This window comes from Patagioenas fasciata, chromosome 8, assembly GCF_037038585.1.
Source record: "Patagioenas fasciata isolate bPatFas1 chromosome 8, bPatFas1.hap1, whole genome shotgun sequence".
Classification (NCBI taxonomy): Eukaryota; Metazoa; Chordata; class Aves; order Columbiformes; family Columbidae; genus Patagioenas; species Patagioenas fasciata.
In genome coordinates, this window is record NC_092527.1 from 41,503,448 (window position 1) to 41,519,381 (window position 15,934).

The 15,934-nt window shown below is 43.8% G+C and overlaps 1 protein-coding gene across 4 annotated transcripts in view; it reads left to right on the forward strand.

Moving 5' to 3' along the window:
- Positions 1 to 781: 781 nt before the first annotated feature.
- Positions 782 to 15,934, forward strand: part of MGMT (O-6-methylguanine-DNA methyltransferase) — a 151,919-nt gene continuing 136,766 nt past the window's right edge. The window contains exons 1-2 of one of the 4 annotated variants that reach the window (XM_071812245.1): positions 782 to 1,202; positions 10,515 to 10,558. In XM_071812245.1, coding sequence (XP_071668346.1) covers positions 10,535 to 10,558 — 24 coding nt within the window. In that variant the 5' untranslated portion in view covers positions 782 to 1,202; positions 10,515 to 10,534. The remainder of the gene's footprint in view (positions 1,203 to 10,514; positions 10,559 to 15,934) is intronic. The other 3 variants (XM_071812243.1, XM_065843522.2, XM_071812244.1) reach the window with 3 other exon arrangements.

Sequence of the window (15,934 nt, forward strand, 5' to 3'; positions counted from 1 at the left end):
TAAACCATTTATATTAACTGTAGTTCATCCTTCACAGATCACACATGTTCACAGATCACGTCTCTCCTGTTTGCAGGTTGCAATTAGCAGGGTGCTGTGGAAGCTCTGGACATTTTACCACCTGAGAACACCTTCAGCAGTGACTTTTGGCCAATGCTTTGCCCAGGTAGATAGTAAAGAAAGGCAAACAGAGTGGTAAACACTCCTTGCTTACATTTCCTGGAGACTCTGGGTTAACAGCCCAGAAAGCAAAAGGGAAAACTAAAGTGTCATGTTAAAGATATTACTGTGAAAACCAGCAGGAGTGTCTCGGTACCATTACACACCAGGGTGAGGAGCTGCCCTTTTGTAATCCTGAACCATGTGCAACTATTGCAAAGGTGTTCTTCATTACATTGGGGAAACTTCTGCATTTTGGACTGTATTTTATATATATATATATATTTAGATTCAGATTAAACCCACTGATACTAACTTAATGCAGTTTTATTTACAGTGTTCATTCTCTATTAAAAAAAAAAAAAGCTTTTCAGAAATCAGTAATGACTTTCAAAAAATTGTTCCGATCGTTCCCAAGCAGATTCTCCCATTTTGTGACAGCTTCTGAGTCGCACAACGACTAATAAATTAAGATTCAGGCAGTGACAGATTATCTAGCTTGAAAACTAATGGTTTCTTATTGCAAACTTTACTGGCACTTTTTGTCCTGTTTTGTTCTCAAACAGAGCTCGCCCTACAGTCTGCTCTCCGCTGACATTTCACTGTGATCTCCTCCGTGTCTCCTCTTTTGGGAATCGTATTTGCCAAACGCTTTCCTTCTGCAAACTGCTCTAATGCACAATCCCCACCCTCAGCCGTAACTTTGCAAACAATTTTTAAAAACACATTTCAGCCGTAAAGCCTGCGTTTTGCTCCCTGATGTGGTGGATTTTGGTCAGCAGTGCTTAAAGGGAAAGGAAAAAAAAGGTGCCTGACTACCCCGAGGGCCTTGACTCCTCCTGCATTAGTGCCCACAGGCTTATTTTGTCATGGATTTTTCCAGAAATCCGCGTTTCTGGGCACCTGTGTGACCCGGTGCTGGCTCCGAGGCAGGTGGGCGGCATCACCCGCTGATCACACCGCCTGGCGCGGCCTTATCAGCGGGACCAGGGGGCGGGGTGGCCCCTGGAGCCCGGAACCCGGCCCAGAGCAGCCCAGCGCAGGTAGGAGGACGGGGCCTGGGGGTCGGGGTTGGAGCTGGAGCCGGGGCAGGGCCTGCGGGCTGGGGTTGCAGCCGGGGCCTGGCGCTGCAGGCCGGGCCGAGGCCGCGGGGCCGGGCCTGCTGGGCCGCTTCCCCCGCCGCGGCGTGCAGGGCCAGGGGCGCTGCCGAGCGACTCCTCCCCGCCGGGAGCAGCCACCCCCGCGGCGCCGGGGACGCTGTGGCGGCCTCTCCGCCGCCCTCCCACTTCCTCCTCCTCCCGGGGCCGTGTGCCGGGCTTGCGCCGGCGGAGCTGCCGCCCGGGCGGGCCTGGTGCCAGCGCCGCTCCCCGGGGCCTGCGAGCAGCTGTGGTGGGGCTGGGAGGCCGCGGGCCCTGTGCTGGTGCCGGCCGCGTTTCAGTATCGCGCCGCGGGGGCTGCTCTGCTCCCGGTGTCTGCGGTCCCTGCGAGGGGAGGCTGCCCCGTGTGGTCCCGGTGGGTGGGGATGGGTCTGATGAGATAGGAGAGGAGCTGACAAGAGATCTGATCGGTGTTTATAAACATCTGCGGGTGGGCGTCAGAGGATGGAGCAGGCTCTGTGCAGTGGTGCCCGACAACACGGTGAGGGGCAGCAGGCACAGACTGAAACACAGGAGGCTCCATCTGAATGTGAAGATAAACTTATTTATTTTGAAGTGGCAGAACCTGGCCCAGGCTGCCCAGAGCACGTGTGGAGTCTCCTTCTCTGAGACATTCAAACCCGCCTGGACCCACCTGTGTGATCTGCTCTGTGACCCTGTGTGAGCAGGGGTTGGACTGGGGGATCTGCGGAGGTCCCTTCAACCCAACCAGCCTGGGGTTCTGGGATCATGGCTGCAGGGAAATGCTGGTTGTAAAGCTTGGCCCCAGCTGGCAGGGGCTGCTGAACCTGGCTCACACACAGAACCCCAGAATTTCGGGGGTTGAAGGGACCTGGAAAGCTCATCCAGTGCAATCCCCCCATGGGGCAGGAACACCCAGCTGAGGTTCCACAGGAAGGTGTCCAGGCGGGTTTGAATGTCTGCAGAGAAGGAGACTCCACAACCTCCCTGGGCAGCCTGGGCCAGGCTCTGACACCCTCACCATCAAGAAGTTTCTGCTCAAATTTAAGTGGAACCTCCTGTGTTCCAGTTTGTACCCATTGTCCCTTGTCCCTGCCCAGGGGAGGTGTTTTGGTGGCTGCTGGGGGAGCTCAGGTGCTTCTTGGTGTGTTGGTGTCCATGGGGCTGTGGATGCAGTGCTGTGGGGGGCAGCAGCTGGTGGTCAGATCAGATTAGTATGCAACCGCAGTAAAATAATGTGTGTCAAATTGGCACTAATGTAAAAATGTCTTTTTGCTCTTGACATGAAAGCCAAACTCTGCAACTATTTGTGAAATATATATAGTATTGTAACTGCACACAGTCTTTAAAGCAAAGTAAATGTAAGGAATGGCTTTTCTTTTTTTCCCCCAACTCCCAAATAAACCTGTTACTGAGTTGCATCATATTTTTGTGTAATGGAGTTTGTACCAAATGGCAAGGTGGGATCTCTACGGTGTTTCCATTTTATAAACTGGGACATAACACTTAGCTTAGAAATGACTGTCACAGCTTAATTCTTGTGTCCAGACTTGCGCTTCCCTGCACAGAAGACAAGGGTTGTGTTCTGGAGGGGCCAGTTTCTTTCTTCAGGTGCTGATTTGGGGCTGGGGCTTTTGCCCTTTTGAACAATTCCACCTCTGCCTTGATTCACCTTATAAATTCCTTAATGTGTGTCTGACTGCTATGATGTTTGTAAAGCTTGTTGCTTCTGGCGCAAAAACCCCACCCCTGTAATGCAGAATACTTCTGCCTAGAAACATCCACTTAGGTGAAATATACCAAGATGCTTATTTGTTTTCTTGTGAATGCCTTGACATAGTTTTTCCCAAACAGAGATGTTCCAAATCTGGACAATTCTACCAAAAGCCTCAAGCTTCAGGGGGAAAAAAGATGTAGCCATGTGAGCCTGCAAGGTGGCTTTAGCAATTCCTATCTGCATTCTGATCCATGACAAGTTAATTACCCCAATTACACCAGCAACTGAACAGAAGCTCTATAGGAAACTGTTGTAGTTATATTGCAACTTGTGTTACCGTGACTACTTTATCTCTTGATAACTCTGTAATTAACTTGTCACCACTGTTAATGCTTAACGTATGTAGAGAATCAGTTAATGGCATCACTAAAGGGGTAGTAGCCTGGAGGAGAAGCTCATGCCCTTTGGGAAGGTTATCGGGGTTTCCTTGAATGGTTAATTTAAGGACTTGTACAGAAAAAACATGAAGTTTCTTATGGGAAGTGTGGATAAGATGGAAAGGCTGACCCAGAGAAAATCTGTTTAAACTGCCTTAAGTGACAGGGGAAACTGTTAGTGTGGAAAATCCAAAGGAGAACACGTGGAAGACAGGGATGACTGTTTTTGTAGTGTTCTTTTCCCATGTAATTAGCGTTTTGGAGAAGTGAGAGCAACTGATGTGTATGCATTAAAGCTCGGTGTGCTGGTTCTACCCCATCGTGCTCCAGCCAGTGTTGGTGCTGTAAGAGTTTCATGGGAACAAATGGTTGGGGTGTTGAACATCAGCCTTGAGACTGAGCTGTTCTGCCTGGGATGCACCTGACCTAAATTAGACTTATTTTCTGCCAAGTGGCAAAGAAAAAAACCTCGCTGCTTGTGATAGTCGTTAGCATATTGCGCTTTATAATTTTGCAGAACAATAGGTTAAATTCCGAATCGTTTCCTGTTCGACCCCAATGAAGTCAGCAAGCGCCCAGCCCGCTCTGGGTCACCTGTTCCCAGAAGTTGGCGGGTGAAGCTGAACACGCGTCCCGCCAGTCACACAACTCATAAGAGCGAGCGCTTGTTAAATCTCTTTGTTTTTATTATGGACATCGATCTGCCAGTTGCAATAATGCATTTATGGACATTTTTCTGCAAGCACAGTGCTGGTGGCAGTTTTTACTGACAAATTGAGTCATATGGACAGTAGTTCAAGATGGGCTTACTTTATTGACGGATTGTGCAATTCTCTAGCTTACCAAGTGTTCATAAGATATCTGGACTGGTGAGGAGAACATAATTAATGGGAAAATGTGGGACAAAGTTTTAATTTCGGGAGGCTTGACATCTTTTGGGTAGTGACAGGTTCCAGCCCGTGCCTTGCCTGGTTTTGCAAGCTTTAACTACTTCATTAATGCCATAATAAAAAGCAAAAGGCCTGTTTGGTGGCCCTACTGCAGATTTGCAGTTCTTGAATTTCTTACCCCAGCTGACAGCAGTGAGGGTCCCTGTTCTACACCTCTGCTCATTTATCTGAAGGTAGAATGAGCAAAACCCTCCTGATGCAAGAGAAATTCCTGTGTTAAATTGGGCCTCCTGTAAGTTTAACATTATCTCTGGCACAGGAGTGTTTGAGCCAGCATTGAGTTCAACGTGCAGCTGGAGGAGCAACCGGACTAGAAAACCAGACCAAACCTGTACTGAAGTGTTTGCCAGAAATACAAAACACAGTTTTGAAACCGATCTACTTGTGTGGGCCAGACTGCTGTTGAAAAAAGCTCAAATGTGTTTGAATGTCAATAAAGCCTGTGTGGCTTTGGGCTTTTATGGACGTTGAGTAGTGTGAAAATCTTTCCTTGGAAATATGTCACCATTTTGATGCTTTTTCCTAATCCTTTTTCAAGGTGTTTCCTTATATACTATTTTATATCAGCAGAGCATAAGCACTGTGTCCTAATGTCTGTCAGGACTATCTATCTATTTTGATTTATATTATGCCAAATTAAATGGTTCAAATAATTTCAGGTATCATTTCAAGTCACTTGTAAAGTTTAGATGTGCAGCTGAAGCTTTCCCCAATGCAATGGGGTTCTGGAGGTGATTAACAACACTTAGATCTGACCAAGTTGCCTTTAATCTTGAGGAGGAAGAGCGGAGTTCATTAAAACAAAGGTTCTGACTTCCCCTCTGCTTTCCAAGTGAAATAATAATAAATAGCACTACTGGTGGAGGACCTGGAACCTTGAGCAGCTTCATGAAGGGGAATAAAAGAATAGTTCTGCTGAGGGCACCCATGGAAAAGCAGCAAGTGTTGGTTCAGATGGCGCTGGATGTTCCCTACCCAGTGTGGAGCTGAGTGTGGGCTCAGAAACTTTGATTTTATGCTCAGAAATCCCTCTTCTGACTTGGGAAGTTTGAATCCCACTCTTTTGGGGAGGTGTGATGGTATCTCAGCGAAAATCACTCAGCGGTTTGCCTTTTTACGTGCTGTTGAGGATGGGATACTGAAGAGACGGGATTTTGATTTTTACCTGATGGATGCGCTTTCAGCTTTTAATTATTATTTAAATGCTGTTTTCTTTTAGTGCGTTCTGATCAGATTAATGAAGTTATTTTAGTACAGTAGCATATATTGGCAGCACAGCCCACCAAAGTCAGACTTGGTTTGTTTTCTGCATCGTGCCATCTACATGCTCCGAGTGCAAATGTGACTCCCCCCAGGTAACTGCGTTAGCAGATAGCAAGTGTTGGCGCCGTCTTGTCAATGTTGCTGCTGCATAATCATCGTCAGTAATATTTAAATTATCCGGCTGCTCTAGATCAGTCAGCACAATGCAAACAATACCATTATCTTTGCTTGTTTGTACACTCAGGTACGCAGAAGGTCTGTTAATTAGTTAAACTTTTTAATAAACACCTAAAGTATACTTAGGACCCTGTTAACAGATGAATTTTTCTGTTTCACACGTGAAAAGCACAAGATGGAACGTATAGCATGTGAAACTACCCACAAAACGCAGAGCCTTGTTTGGCAGCAGCGGGTTGGTTGTGTTGACGGCGCGTTTTTAGACTCTGAGCAAGGTCCTGGAGAAACAATTCACACAACTTCATTTTCCCTTCGTCTTGCTCCATTGGAGTTCAGTGTGATCAGGTACAATGTGGGGGGGAAGGGAAATATCTCGCAGTTTCCTATTGATGCCAGAAATAGTTCTGGTTATTTGCTGACTTTAATCCATGAAACATCAAGATTTCTGGTTAGTTGATTGAGAAATGAGACTGACTTTGATCAGACTGGCCACAACTTTGTTTTTCCCCCTGAAGATACATGAATGAATAGATTTGGAATCCCACTTAGTGGGCATGGGTCGTCATCTCCTTCTAGTGTTTGGCTTGGGCCGTTGGGTGGGAGGATGAGCTGGATCCACAGCCAGGGTGGTGCTCTCAGAAAGGGAAATTGAGGCCCAACAAAGCCAAGTGCTTAATCTGAGAGAAATGGGTTTATAAATGTTTGAGAGGTGTCTTATTTTTTAATAGACCAATAATATTTTGTGGTCACTGATTACACGAGTTGCGCGTTGGTGAATGCACCTTGTGTTATATCCTTGGCGATGCACACGGCTGGATTGGAATCCTTATCATTGTCTTTTTGTGCAGCTATATTTGACTCCATAGTGAGAGTTGCTAAGAATATGATTAACCCTATGGGTCATCTTATAATGTAATTATTAATGATTGAATCTGTTTATCCTTGAAATCAATGTGAGAAGAAAAATGGTGTGGCATATATTTGGCGTTGATTTCTAGCATTCAGTAAACATGATCTTGTGACAAGGCCGGTATTGGTTTATTACTCGGAACATGTTTGATGAATCTGAAGTGTGTAATTAGTTTTATATAATGATGGTGATACATGGTGGTTTTTACATGACTTATGTTAATATGGCCAATAGTGTTAACATCTCCTGCCACTAATAGTTAGGGTGGGGATGTATAGTAATTGATCTTCCTGGGAGTGCTGTAATGTAAAAACAATTCAGGCTGTTTGAAGTATATTTTACAAGTGTGCATTGGGCCTTTGGGATGTTATACTGAAAAACCCAATTGTACAGTTACCATGGGAACCCAATTAGAATAGATTGCTTGAGTTTTTTTCAGTCTTTCATCTTGACCAAAAATCTAATGTACTTTAAATGTTTTCATATGGAATTTTATTCATATACCGACTTGATATAATAGCCGGCTTTAAATTGTAGTGCTGAAACCAGAGAGCATTACGTTTGGAGGATCCTGAGGACTTGTCTTTCAAGGAGAATCTTGCTTTAGCGTTTAAAAGTTGATGAACTGAGGAAAATACTCTTTATGGATCCAAGAGTTGCCACTGTAGTGCTGCCATCATGGGGATTTTCAGACTGTGGTCCTATCAAAGTAAACAGGAAAGTGTCTTAAAACCCAAGAGCTTCTGTTCTAGACTATCAACAAAACATGGCTGAATTTTCTCATAGCCCTTAACAATCTGATTTTTTTTTTTGGTGTAACTTCTGACTTTTCTTTAAATTTTTGGTCTATTGATTTATCTGAGTGTTTGGAGGCATCTGGGTGTCTTCCAGGTGGGATCACATTTCTCTTTTTTCCTCATTTCTACCTGCTAATTGATCCCTTCAGTTCGTCCTGTCCTGTACAGATGCAGGAGGGAATTTTCCATTCTGGTGAACGGGTTGCTGACAATAAGGTTCCAGCCTTTTAAGACTTGGTCCAGTGATTCTGGTGTCTCAGTTTGTGGAACATGATGCAGAATGAAGTATCATGATCGGGTCTGATTGTGGCAATGCCTCTTCCACTCAGAAGAGACGTGTGGGGTTCTTACCTTCAAACTCAACCTTAGGGGAGCCCTTCACCTCAGTGTGAAAAGAAGTTAGCAGAGTGTATATTGCCCTCTTCCAACAAGACTGTCTTGGCAAGGCCGAGGTGCAGCTTGGAGCGATGTTCTGGAGTTTCCAAGCCCTCTGAGTTATAGCAGCGATCTTTTAAGGTTTTTCCCATCTAGCTGCAGGTCATCTTCCAACCACCACGGCTTGGGCTTTGCCCAGGTTACCTGGTGTCAGAGGAAAGCCCTTCTGAACTAGCAGATGGTTGAGCTCATCCTGGGGCAGAAATAGGTCGTTAACACTAATCAGTTCCCTGGTTCTCCTTAGGCACTGTGCAGCTTTTTGGTGAATTTGTCCTTCTCAACCACCAACCTCACCAAGGTCTCAGTGGTCCCGGGGGCTTCCCCCTGTGTATCGCATGGTTTCTTGGGACTTACCAGCAGGGAATGAGCAGTGGTCCTGCTCCTGAGGTCCTTTGGTGAGAATCCTCTCTCTTGAAGCTGGAAACCATTTCCCATTCTCCTCAAGGTCCAATCTCGAGGCTGGTCCTGGTTTCTCCACCGTCTCATCCCTCGCGAACTGTATGTGTTCATGCTCAGTCTGTGTTCCCTGGTTCAGCAGGTCAAAAATACCATTTGTGAAGACTTCAGCAAACACGGCTTGGTGTAAAGTTCTCTTATGCTATGGGGAGGGTTGGGGATCTTAACTCATGCTTGTTGCATTCTGGAAGTATCAAGGGCAACTGCCCACAACTATTGAAGAAACTTTTGGTGACTGATCTGGATTTACTCTATGTGGATTGTACCTAAAAGTACGTGAGCGTCCCTATGGATATTTAGATATTTACATAAACATTAATGCATCATCTGGAACCTGGCTAGCATTTAAACTGCTGTCCTCGCTACAAATCGGATGCTATTTAAAGCAACAGCCTGAAATTAAGCTTGGTTTTGGCATGTGGCACAGTTTCTTCCTTAAACGGGGGAGAGGCCGTGTTGCAAGTAAATACAAACCAGAAGTTTGTTATGCAAGGGGTGTTTCCTGGTGGGTTCTGTCCCAGCGATGTCTGAGAGCTCTGAGCTCCTGCACCCTCATCCATCCCGAGCAGCTGCTGGCCCACACACGCTTGAGTTCCCAATGGAAAGTGGGGAGCAAGTGGATTCAAAAGTGTCCAAAGCAGTGTGTGCCATCAGATCAGCTGGTGGGAGATGGGAACAGGGGCATAATTAACTGTTAAATGGTAATTAATTAACACTTGGTACCAGTTCTCTGTAGAAATGTCTGGACTTGAACCAAATGGCAGCTGCAGGAGATGTGGGTGTTTGTGGAAGGTTTGGGGTTCCCCTCTCGAGGTGCTGATGAACCCCCTCGGTACCCACCACCCTAGCAGGGGTGTTTTGGTGGCAGTTCTTGCACAGCAATGGAACGGACACCTCTATGTACGCTGGATAAATCTGCTTTTCCAGGCAATATTCTAGTTTTACCCCTCAGAAAAATCTGTAAAAGCAGAGTGTTGAAAGTCAAAGCTCCGAACTGACAATAGAAATAAATTGCTGTTTTATTTTTAGCTCTGTCACAGATATTTTAAGTAATTAGTTTGCTCATCTGCCTGGCTTATTCACGTTTAAAAATAGAATAAGTGATCTTTGCAATGCCTACTGCGCAAGGGTATGATTGTTAGCATGTTTAAAATACTAATTATTCCATATCTTAATTTTAAACTCTTAAGATGTAATAACACGATTCAATGTCACTGTTTTCTTGTAAGTAGTTTAGAAGTGCTTCAAGTTCTTGGGCTTTGGGGCTCGGTGTGTGAAAGGCTCAGATGTCGAGATGGTTTCTTTTGAGAGGTGGATGGTGTGTGAAGCGGATTCTCCATGGGGCCGCGAGTTCCCTGACCCATGTGCATGGTTCCCATTGAGGTGCTAGGAGTTGGGGGCAGTCCCCCCCTTATTTAAAGAGTCACGTTTCTAGCACATCTTCACAAAGATACGGTGATCTTGGCTAAATAGCACTCAAAAGAAAACAGGAGGGCTGGGGAAACTAAATATGAAGGAAATAGCAATTGTTGCCTATTTCAAAGGGGAACTTGTGTATTTTGTTGATGATATATAAATAATATATAGTCTAGAATTATAATCATTGAAGTTAACATTTTTAGGTGCTTTCGCAGTGTTTTGCAATCTGTACTTTTAAACCCAGAATATGTCGCTTGCTTTTATGTCTCACAAAGTGTCGTTTCCTAAATCACTTAAGGCTGTTGAATTTATGAAGTAACTTGGAAGTGCATTACTGCCTGTACAAATAGTTCTTAAATTAATACTTTTAAGGTGTTCTTCTCCAAGAGATCAGAGCTGTGTGGTGCTTGTTATGGAAGAAGTCTTCAGTGTACCATCTGTTGATTATTTTTTGTTGTTGTTTAACTCATAACGAGCAGATGACCTAATGAACGTTAACATTCCTGGATGCTTGCTAAAAAAAGAAATCAAACTGCCTTTTGAAATAAAATATACTGAAATTTAGAGCTCATTTAAAAACTGATAAAGTTGGTTATAAGATAAATGATGCTATTGACGTGTAGTATTCTTCCTGCGGAATTCAAATTGAATCTCAATCTGAACTCTTTCCTTCCAGGTGGAGGTGTCTCATCTACCATGGCATCGAGGCTTGTTCCAAAAGTAAGTTATTGGGAAAATACCCCTGCATTTAGGTGTGTATTGAAGGCCCAGCTTTGCTTAGGAGTTAATGTCCCATGGTCTGTGTTTTCCCTGGTGTCCAGCAGTCAGTGTTAAGCACCCAGTTGACGCGGCTGATGCTCCATTGTAAATCTCTGCAGCTCTGTCTGGCTGGTAACAGCACCAGTGGAACTTCCCCATGGCAGAGCAGGAACAGGACAATGTCTTCAGTTCCTCTTAATAACAAACACCTCATGGAAAAACTAACAGGCTTAATTGTGAGGCTTGATGCTCCAAGGAGGTCTGTGTAGGTCAGTGACTTTATAGTAAAATGAGAAAATGTGGCTGTTTATCGAGCCATTTGGAACAATTAACAGAAAGGCATCAACACATTTTAAGTCAATAATCAGATTCTTCAGATAATTCCAATGAGCTTTGGAGATATGAATACATTGTTTTCCGGTGGACTGTCTATTTTTGTACCATTAGTAATGCTTCTCTAGGAAAGTATTTCTAGTACAATCAAACTTGTGTTCCTAACTGCTCCTGCTGGAAACTTCTGCTGCTGTTAAAAATACCTTCATAGTAGCATCTCTTGTGGTTTTAATCTGTGTAATGTGGCTTAGAAAGTAGTATTGCAGCATATTCTGTGTCTTCTGCCCCTCTGTAGAAGATTTTCTTTCTCTTTTCCACAAAAGAAAGTTGTTTGTTCTTATATGGAATGGATGAGGAAGAAATCAATGAAAATACATTCTTGCTTCACTATTTTCTGTTAAAGTCATCTCTTCAGTTATATTTATGTATCTTCCAGTAGCAAACATCTTTTAGCAGGTACCTGGAATAATGGCAGGGAGATATTTGATTGTCTTCTGCACAACTGGGCACAATAGGCAGAATCTCCGGTTCCCTCTCATTCCAATCTGGGTGCGGTACAGGCAGCAAGTGGCATGGAATGAGTAATTTATGATCTAACCTTTGAGTTTCCCCACTCGCAGCCTTGGTTGTGCAGACACAGCTCTGCTTCCTCTGTCTGTGGCAGTTTCCCCCCATTCTGGATGCATATTAAATATACGTATATGTAATGTAGCTCATGTTTCTTTAGTGATATTTATTGTGTGTAATGAGCTCACAGTTTGACTTTGAGCACAACCACCCATTGGCATGACTCAATATATGTCTGGTGTGTATGTTCTATGGAAATAAAGTATTATGGATCTAATGTGCTGAGCAATTTTGGGGCAGATTGCTTGAAAAATGGGGTCTGGAGCAGCCGGACTTATGGACGTTTTCCACCATTGCTGTGTTTGTCTCCCCATCCATCCCTGATTTTTGCAGCTGACTTTATTGCGGTGACCAAAGATGTTGGGTGTGTGTGGAAGAGGCTGAAATGCGGTTTTGCGTGTGATCCCGCATTGGGAATGTCTCTGTATTTAGGGGTGGTTTGTGTGTTTGTGGCAATGTGGCGATTTTTCTGTTTCAGGAGAAATTCAATTCAAAATGTAATTCTGTTGCTCTCCAGGTTTCGTGTAGATATTAAATTTAAACTTAGTAAGCAGATTCTTGTACTAACTGTGATGCTTTGTGCTGTGTTAATACCGTGAACCGCTTGGCCACGCTGCCCTGAATAAACCCAAGATTGATAGTGGTGGGAAGATTCAGGCTGTAATCTTGTATTTTTGTATGAGTCTTTATGCCTGTTCTTTGTGGTACTTCCCTGTAGATGTGTTTGGATTTTTAGTGAATTCTTAATATACACTTTGCTGCCTCATTTGTTTAAATCTGTTCAATATAAGAATTTCAATGAAATTCTTCTCTCGAAGCCGGTTCAGATTCCTGATGCTCCTTCAGCTTGAAAAGTAGCGCTGTTAATGGTTTTGTTCCTGTTGCTTAGATTGATTCTGTTATTTTTCCGCAGCTCCTGCTCTTCAGGTATGGCTGTTTTGGTATTATAAAGAATGATGGATTATACAGCAAAGTTTGTTTTGAAGCACTCCTGATATTGTGCAATGCACTTGGGGGTCAGCTGCGCTCGCCGGGTGCGTCATTTATCCAGTGTCCCTGCCACTTGCGGAGATAAAGCTGCTGTTTTATCAAAAATGCCAGGGAGTGCGAGTTAGAATTTATACCCCTCCTTTTCCAAATAATTGTTCTGATTACTTTCTGGCGTGGCAATAAAATGATAAAGGTAATTGCACACAAATGCGAGATAGCACCAAAATACAATAAAATTAACCGGAATTAGCTTGACTTGTCGATGAGAAGTATTTATGAAATGTATTTTTGCAATAAGGGAGACTGATATTATAGCTGGGAGGTGACTTATTGCCTTAATGTAATACTGTTTGAAATTTAAAAAAGAGACTGTTACAGTTGAGGGTGATTGTGCCTTTGAAATTAAGTTGAAGTGATTCTTATAATTGGCAGCAATAATGCATTGTGAAGGTAATATCTTTTATTGTGTTATGCCTAGTTGCATTATCTTCTATTTAGCTGGTCCTGGCTTCAGCTCTGCGGAGAGCGCGAGAAGGAGCAGATCCAGAGTTTGGTGGGTGTAGGCGATAAGAATTTGAAATGTTACCCAATATTAAAGTAATTTTTCTGCTGGATTTGTTTCATTTTCAGTCCGTCTTCAGTTCCCCTGAACCTGAGTCTCATTTGATTTAAACTCTGGTCTTGTATCAGAGTAATTGCTGTGTATTTACATACACAGCTGAACCCTGACAGTAACGCGCTGCGGTCTTGCTGTACATACATATATATATATATGCACACATATACATTGTGGTCATTTGGGCAGTTAAATTGGTATTTTTCAGTGCTACAAAGTGTAACTTCCTCCTATTAAAAATTATATACATGCTTTTACAGCAAGTATTTCAATGGTAATTAAGAAGTGTTGACTAATAAGTTTATTTTTGAAAATCCAAACACCTGCATTATAACTTTTCCTTTGCATGGGACTTGTTAAAACTCAAACCGGTAACAACTAGATATTAATTTTGGGGACCCCCTAGCTCTTGGGCAATATATTCTTCATCCATGATTATTTAATATGATGGTTTTTCTTTGTTGGCAACAAACTCCTTAATTATGAGTTTTATTCATGTTAAATTATGACTTCTGTCTTTGCTGTTGATGGTGTAATTGGATTATACAGAAATATGTAGCCCAGACATGATTTTTTTAATCATCTTTGCACTCCATTTGTTGTCCAGTTCTGCTCAGATTTGCTAAGGAGTGATAATTCATTATATAATCTCAACCAGCCCACTGTTTTACATGAGATCCTGAAGTAACTGGGTGTCCCAGCTTGTTGTCCTGTTCCCCTTTGTTTTGTGACCTTGCTGCCACCCCATCACCATCACCAATTTGTGCAGCTTATTAACAATTGCTTTCTAATGGCACTTTATTTGTAAGCTGCATGTGGATGTTTGACTCTTTTTACCAAAATGTTGGTCTTCATGCTAATGATGCGTAAATATTCTGCAGTATACGTGGTTTAAATGCTCCACGGCCACAGCAGCGGCTGCTGCACTTTCATAGCATTTAAGCTTCCTATATCAGTAAGAGCTGGGGGAGGATGCAGAATGTGAGTGTTTACTCGGTTTTGGAGAGGTGTTGGAGGAAATAGTGTATTTAATGTATTAGGTCCACTGAGGTCTTGTGTTTAAATTTCCGCTGCTGATGTCCCATATCAAAGCTTGGGTGGGAAAACGCACTTTTGGAATGCAGTAGTGACAACCTACCTGCCTCTTGTGAAGCAGAAGACATTACTTTATTTAAAGGATGATATTTTAACTGTAATAAAACAAAGCAGTCTAGTAAGCACGGTGGGAATGTGCTGTCTGACAGGCCGGGTGGCTCCTGTCTGCCAAAGCAACAGACTGAAGATGCAGCCAAAGAGCCTGAGGCTCCCTCTGCTTGGAAATACTTCTCCAGCTTGGCATTTTGGGGTCTTTTGATTGCCATCCTAAGAGGATTAGGCGTATAATACGGTGGGACAACAGAAACTTGCTTTTGTTGTCTTTGATTGTTTAATAAAGCATTATGGTTGCTCTTGCTGAATGCTTTAAGGATGCCGTAGAAAGCAAGTGTTGCTCTGTACGTGATCACGTATCCCTCTGCTTTGTCAGTGGCTTCTGTGAGGTGGACCTTTCCATATGTGAAGATGGGGACTGACTTTTAGTCCAGCATATGTTTGTATGTGTTCAATATATGCAGTTTAATTCTGCACCTTCACATTTTTTATGGGATTAGTCCTTTGGAAGGTAAAAAACCAATGTTGTATCACCCGTAGCTAACCCTGGATTAGCTTTATAGTCTGACATTTCCTTTCCAACTCTCCCCTCACCAGGAAATGAGAGCAGGTTTTGTTTTCACGCCCTCTGAATTTACAGGTTTGGCTTAACCAGGGTTGGATTTACTTGTAGAGGCACTGGAGATATTGGAGCACTGGAGATGATCCAGGCTGTTGTATTTTGTAATGAGAACTGAATGTTTGAATTCTCTTTTAAATAAGAAATTGCATGCTGCTCTGCCTTGGTGAGGCCGCATCTGTGGGACTGGGTCCGGTTTTGGGTTCCCCAATATAAGAAGGAATTACTGGAGGGCGTCCAGTGAGGGACACGAAGATGCTGAGGAGTCTGGAGCATCTTTGTGATGAGGAGACTGAGAGAGCTGGGGAAGAGAAGCTGAGAGGGATGTGATCAATGGATCAATATCTCAGGGTGGGTGTCAGAGGATGGAGCAGACTCTGTTCAGTGGTGCCCAACGCCAGGGTGAGGGGCAGCGGGCACAGACTGAAACACAAGAGGCTCCATGTGAACATGAGCAGAAACTTGTTTGCTGGGAGGTGCCAGAGCCTGGCCCAGGCTGCCCAGAGCGGGTGTGGAGTCTCCTTCTCTGAGACATTCAAACCCATCTGGAGCCACCTGTGTGATCTGCTCTGTGACCCTGTGTGAGCAGGGGGGTTGGATGGGATGATCTCCATAGGTCCCTTCAACCCCAACCAGGCTGGGATTCCGAGGGCTTAGAAAGACGTTTCTTCCCAAGCTGTGAGGACGCTGGTCTGGCCAGACCACCTTGGGTGCATTACCTTTACTATTAGTATCTTTTCCCATATTCTTAATGTACAATGGATTGTTTCCTTTTAAATAAACACGCAGAAACCAGTAAAACAAATACAGGAAGTTTTGAACTATTAAAGAGATGTTGAGAGAACTGTAATTCAATGGAAAGCGGAGCACTGGAATGGGGGGGCTGTGCTAAACGGGGGGCCATGAGCAGCCTCTTTAGTCATCTCTGCAGCTTTCTGCAATTAAAACAGTGGTGTAGATGATGTTAGAGAAATTATAGTTTCACGTGGTTGTCTTTATGATG